Genomic DNA, 6,846 nt, shown 5'->3' with positions numbered 1-6,846 from the left:
CAACCAGACAGGACAAGAACAGACTCCAGTGGACAGTCAGGACTGCAGAAAAGATTACCAGTGCCAGCCTGCCCTTTGTGGAGGACCTGTACACCTCACAGGTCAAAAGGAGGGCAGAGAAGATTTCCGCAGACCCCTCACATCCTGGACATGAACTGCTTAAACTCCTCCGCTCTGGATGGCGCTACAGGTCACTGTGCATCAAAACAACCAGACACAAGGACAGTTTCTTCCCCCATGCCACCACTCTGATGAACAGTTAATCCATCACTATATGACCAGACACAGCACCCCAGTGCAATAAACTGTCTGTATAACTATTGTATATATCAGTATGGAAGCTCTTCTACCACAATGTGTATATGTGAATAATGTAATCAATGTATGTATATTAATAAAGAGATTGCGTTTCTGTTTTTCATCTTCTCTTTCCTATTTGATTGCACATTTTGCTCTTTTTAATGTCCATGTTTTTATTTTATATTTTTTATTTTCTTGTTGCCTTACAAAATTCACTGACTGCCTTGTGTGTGGATACTGTATAATAAAGCTGATTCAGATTTATTTACAAATGTACAGTTTCCTTTTTATGTACCTTTAATGCCAGTGTTACTTTTGCTTTCAAGCTGTTTAGATTTTATTTATCTAAAATTATAATTATCCCAAACTCCATATTACAAAATATTTTAACAAGTGTGGAAACTTTAGTCATCTCAAGTTTTAAATATAATAATAATAATAATAATAATAATATTACTATTAATAATAATAATAATCACTGGCATTTAAAACCACACAGAAACCAGACATAGAGGAGAATATAATGTTATTAAAGTTTTTATTTTACTTTATGACATAATTAATGACAATAATAAATTATTCTATCTGTGCTTGGCTGTCAACTCTCAGACTTTGTGGAGGCCACCTGGAACATCTTCCAGGAGAACCTGGAGGAGCTGGGTATAGGGGAAGGTCCCTTTATGTTCTCCTGTCATGAGGCAGCCAGTCTGTTGGACACGTCAGCCTTCCATTCACCTGTAAGCATTTCTCAATGCCTCTCAAAAGGCAGCAACATCTCAAGGCCTGTAACTATTAAACTCACGCACAATGGAATACACTGAGACATCATACTAGGTGGAAGAATTAAAATAACTAGTAATATTATAAAGGACTCACATATAAACATATATTTTCAAATAAAGCTGTACCTTACATGTGTGTGTGCAGAGATATGAATCAGATAATAGCTGCAGCAGTGAAGAGATGGAACAGTTTCAGACAGAGGTGAAGCAGCTGCAAACCCAGAGGAAGCAGATCAAGGTAAACACACACACACACACACACACACACACACACACATACAAAAGCTGGTACTGAGCACATTCTATGTGGTGTGGAAGACAACGTGATGATAAGTTCAGTTTTGGTGTGTCACACATCACTGTTGATATTTGCTTTTCTTCTGTTGCATTTCTGACAAAGAACAGTAGGTGTGTTGTGACCTGTATTGTTAGAATTATGATGCTAGCAGTAGTTTCAAAACAAATGACTAAGATTCACAGACCCCTAAATTAAATTTTATTTAAATAGATAAATTATACAGAATGTATTTTGTGTATTCCTTGTTTTGTTGTATATTAAGATTTATTGCTGCAGGAAAATAAAAGTAATGTTAATTAACAATGTTTCTGTGATATGATTGGCTATTAAAATTCTGTAGCACTCTGCTATATGCTATATGACATGGACCACAGGCTGTCACACTAACCCCCTTCACTGCCTTTTCAAGGTGGAATTATTGCACCACTGTTCTGTATAAAACATATTAAATGCAACTGTTCCACCTCGCCTTGTGTGTAGAAGAGGATGTTTGATTTGAGGGGTGTGAAATTCTGTTTAAGTTTCTGCAACGTGCCGTTGGGGGATTCAAATTTTAACATTTCTTGAAAGAAACAGAATCTGTGACCACACCTATCATGTTGTACACTATGCAGAACAACTTTGAGTCCAAATCTTGTTGTAAATGTGCAGGATGAACAAAAGCATGTCTCTACTCTGTTCAACCACCACTGATGATTTAAAAGAAACACTTTACTCTCAGAGTGCAGGTCTGCTTGTGATTCCTAGAGTCCACAGAAGTAGAATGGGAGGCAGAGCCTTTAACTATCAAGCTCCTCTCCTGTGGAACAAGCTCCCAGTCTCAGTTTGGGAGGCGGACACCCTCTCTACCTTTAAGATTAGACTTAAGACTTTCCTTTTTGATAAAGCTTATAGTTAGGGCTGGATCAGGTGACCCTGAGCCTTCCCTTAGTTATGATGCTAATTATGCTGGAAATGTGCAGCTGTAAGTGAAATATATACTTTAAGGCAGTCCCGTTCAGGTACAGGTCACCCATTATAAAGAGGGAATTGGTCTTGTGGCCACCTCTGTGAGTACCAAGGTAACTGCCTATTACACAGCCTGTGAGACTGTTCCACTCTAATCTAAGACAACTGAGAATATATGGGAGGCACCACCTTGTGGTGCTACCTGGTAATACAGTCAGTCCACATTACTAAATCTGACTGTTACCCACTGCAGACAAGCCAAAGATTAGTTGGAAAACAACTTACAAATAACCTTGTTGACCAAAAAATTGTCACTTGGAAGACAGCATAAGGATGTAACTTTGTTATTATATAGTCTGGTGTCTCTCAGTCACAGAGGGCTCAAATCCACTGACCTGATGATTCAGTTGATGATACAGTCCTTATGGCTTAATCTGCTGCCTCTCATGGTAGGTGATTCTGAAAGACATGGAGCACAGCAAAAGAACCCTGGAAAGGGAGCTGCAGAAGACCTCAGAAGTGAGAGACAGGCCAAAACAGTTCAAAGTGATATGCTAAGCATGCTTTTGGATGGGTTGCTTCACACAGTTACTTAAATGCCAGTGAATTTATTTACAACTGTAATATGATAAAGACAGCTATAGGCCTCTTATGTTGCTTCAAACCTATAAATACACATGAATATATTTACCATGAAGCACTTTATTGTCCATCCCAGAAAGCGCGTTTGACCATGGAGGAAAACACCCATCTAAAGAGTCGTCTACAGGCAGCCGAGACCGAAGCTGTGCAGGGGCAGGCCAGCAGTGCTGAACAGGACTATGAGGAAGTCATCCAGCTGCTGGAGGCTGAGATCAGAGACCTGAGAAATCAGCTGGCCAGCAAGAGGCAAGCACAAGGAGTGGAGTCCACCATGGTATGTTTGAAGCACATACTTACATACACACTATTTCTATTTCACACAATGTTCTGCTTCTACTTTGCTTCTAGTTAAAAGATTCAGATTTTACATACAAACTATACAGTCAACAAATAAAATATACCCTACAAACTATAAAATAATCAAAATCCAATAACCCATCCATTATCTATACAACTTATTCTTGAATAGGGCTGCAGGGGGCTGGAGCCAATTCCAACTGACATTGAGCGAGAGGTGGGGTACACCCTGGATAGGTCACCAGCCTATCACAGGGCTGACATATAGACAAACAAATACACACTCGCATTCTCACACCCAGTACACAAACTCTTTGAACTCCTCCCTTCTGGATGGTGTTACAGGTCACTGTGCACCAAGACAATCAGGCACAGGGACAGTTTCTTCCCCTGCTTATGTGAACCATGCCTCGCCAAAAAAGAGCTTTCAGAGCATTTACAATCAAGAATTGTTGATTTACATAAAGCTGGAAAGGGTTAAAAAGTGATTTCAATGACTTTAAGGATTCACCAGTCTACAGTTGGGCAAACAATCTACAAATGGAGACACTTTGGGACTGTGGCTACTCTACCAAGAAGTGGGCGCCCAGTCAAAACAACCCCAAGAGTACAACAAAGACATCTATGACGTAAAGAAACAGCCTCGAGTGACAGCCAAAGATTTGAAGGCACCATTGGAAATGGATAACATCTATGTTCATCAGTCTACAGTACGTAAAACATTGAACAAGCAGGGTGTCTATGGCAGGACACCATGAAGGAAGCCACTGCTTGCTAAAAAGAACATTGCTGCATGCTTGCAAAAGAGCACATTGACACTCCACAGCGGTATTGGCAAAATGTTTTGTGGACTGATGAAACTAAGACTGAACTATATGGAAAGAACACCTGCCCTGCTGCATCAGGGCCTGGTCAGCTTGCAATCATTGAGGGGAAGATGAATTCCCAAGTCTATCAAAAATTTCTTCAGGATAATGTGAGAATGTCTGTACATCAGCTGAAACTCTGTAGAAGTTGGGTGATGCAACAGGACAATGATCCAAAACACCGAAGCAAGTCCACAACAGAATGGCTTCAGAAAAACAAAACCCGCCTTTTGAAGTGGCCAAGTCAGAGCCCAGACCTCAACCCAGTAGAGATGCTATGGAATGACTTGAAGAGAGCCATACACGAGAGACGTCCAAAGAATATGACGGAGCTAAAGCAGTTCTGTCAGGAAGAATGGGCTAAAATTCCTCCTGAACAATGTGCAGCTCTGATCCACAGCTACAGGAAGCACCTGGTTGAGGTTATTGCTGCCAAGAGGGGGGGTCAACCAGTTATTAATTCCAGGGGTTCACTTACTTTGTCCACTACCATTTTGAATGTTGAATGAGTGTCTTCAATAAAGACATGAAAGATCTGAATTTTTTTGTTAAATTAGCCACATTATATTCGTCAGCACCCTTGACTTAGATGACAATCAGACCACATTTTATGACAAATTAATGCAAAAAAAAAAAACAACAACAGGAAATTCCAAAAGGTTCACATACTTTTTCTTGCCACTGTACATATAGATCTGTTGAATCCATACTGTGTGTATATTTATGTACAGGTTTGTATTTATGAGTATGTTAGTCTAATTTTTTAAATCTCTTTTCCTAATGTACATTCCTTTGCTTGCTGATATGTACGTACACATTGAAAGCCGCTGTACCAGAGTCAAATTCCTTGTGTGTCCAACACACCTGGCCAATAAAGCTGATTCTGATTCTGATTTACTCCTACGGGCAATTTAGAGCCACCAGTCAACCTAACCTTCATGTCTTTGGACTGTGGGAGGAAGCTGGAGTACAAACTACTGTATATGGAAGTACATCCCTGCCAAAATGTTGGAGGGCACACAAACCATATTGCAAGTGCTACTCAGTTTGCAACTCAGCATTTGAAAGCATGCAGGCACATATTTACAGTATAAGCACAGAATGGGATCTGAGAGCAAAATACTGGCCATGTGTGCAGTCATTCCTGAGTTTGTGGTCTCAGATTTCTCCATTGTGTCTTGTGTGAAAGTCAAAATAAACAAGTTTTGAGCATTATTCAGTTTGCAAATAAAAATTTGAGAACATACAGGTATGATTTATAAGAACAATACTAACTAACCCTACTAACTTAAGTAACATGAATTTGAGCCCTGTTTGCATGCAAGGTGTGTGGCAAAGGCTTCATTCTAATATTCTGTGAGCCAAAGAGTGCATGCGCTGCAGGTTGTGCATGCTCCACTGTAAATAATGCTGCTTCCATTACACTCGGACCACACATGAAGACAAGTCTCATTACTCAGCATGTTTAACATAATGCATTTTGTTTTATTAATTTGATGTGAAAAGTAACTAGTGACTATAATAATCAAATAAATGTAGAAATACTCAGGTAAAATAGAAATACCTCAAAATTGTATAGTACAGTACTTAAATAAATGTATTTAATTACTTTCCACCACTGAATATTTGGGGCTGTGAACTTAGTTCAGAATTGTGAACTATGAATGTGAACTAGATGATTTCCATGTGTGTGAACTAAACTTTGAACTAGCTCTTGTGAAGTGTGAACTTGCACAACACTAGTTATTGTTATGTACTCAAAAGTATTTTTCTGTTTCTCTGTGGTTGACCTGCAGCATTAGTGAGTGCACCAGAGGCAGTATCAATCCCAGCCGGGAGTCCCCATCATATGTGAGCAAGAAAGAACCAAAGAGGACAGTGTGAGGGTCTGGGTAGGTTGAAGAGGCTGAACCCATGACTGACTACATCATAGCCCATTACAACCTCCAGTTTCTCAGTTCAAGGTCACAGACTGAAACAACACAGCCTGTGTTTAAAGCTTGCTCACATTTACATTACATTAGTGTCTCCCTTAGAAATATTGAAGTCTTTCTGTGGGGTTCATTGCTGAATGTGTTGGGCTCAGCTGTGAACAGAGGACTTTCATCATTCAACAATATTATGTACAGTATCAGAATATCAGTGAGAGATGCTCTGCCGAATAAAGTCTGGTGGAATTCTTTTATGTGTTACTCTAACAGCAGATGGTATTGAAGGAGCAATATGACCAAGTCCACAGCTCACACATCCTGCCGTATGCTGGGTTAATACTCTTCCTAGTCTTGTTTTTTAAGCCCCTATACACACATACGTTCAATCCAGAGATTGCATGTAAATAAATCCTGAGCTGGTCTGTTCAAAGTGTCTTCCTCTATGTCATGATAACTGACTCCCTCACATTCTGTCACTTGTTTACTCTGGTACAAAGGTAATGTATTCCTGAGCAAAACGTTTTTTTAAGCATCTCTTTTTTTCTATGATGCTGTCCTCATTCTCCATAATCATCAACAAAAGACAAAGAATTAAGTTGTTGTTTCGGTGAAATACCTGCACTGTTCTGTCCAATGTGGGGTTTGGGGAGGAACCAGTACGGGAGAGTCTAAGAGGGGTAACAGGTGGGTGTGTCAGGGTGATCGCAGTTGGCGCGGAACATGGACTGCCCTGAGGGAGCGTTGCTACTGCTTTCTTTTTCTGCTATTTTCTTTTTCCTGTG

The 6,846-nt window shown here is 39.9% G+C and overlaps 1 protein-coding gene across 2 annotated transcripts in view; it reads left to right on the top strand.

The window, feature by feature from the left end:
• The window catches only part of LOC109964780 (syntaxin-binding protein 4), a 29,433-nt gene extending 22,842 nt beyond the window's left edge, over window positions 1-6,591 (top strand). The window contains exons 14-18 of one of the 2 annotated variants that reach the window (XM_020608332.1): window positions 910-1,037; window positions 1,228-1,320; window positions 2,782-2,847; window positions 3,047-3,244; window positions 5,930-6,591. In XM_020608332.1, coding sequence (XP_020463988.1) covers window positions 910-1,037; window positions 1,228-1,320; window positions 2,782-2,847; window positions 3,047-3,244; window positions 5,930-5,935 — 491 coding nt within the window. In that variant the 3' untranslated portion in view covers window positions 5,936-6,591. The remainder of the gene's footprint in view (window positions 1-909; window positions 1,038-1,227; window positions 1,321-2,781; window positions 2,848-3,046; window positions 3,245-5,929) is intronic. The other variant, XM_020608333.1, reaches the window with a different exon arrangement.
• The last annotated feature ends 255 nt before the right edge of the window (window positions 6,592-6,846 follow it).

The sequence above is a fragment of the Monopterus albus genome, unplaced genomic scaffold (genome assembly GCF_001952655.1).
Source record: "Monopterus albus unplaced genomic scaffold, M_albus_1.0 scaffold92.1, whole genome shotgun sequence".
Lineage (NCBI taxonomy): Eukaryota > Metazoa > Chordata > Actinopteri > Synbranchiformes > Synbranchidae > Monopterus > Monopterus albus.
This window is presented reverse-complemented; position numbering and strand designations above follow the sequence as displayed.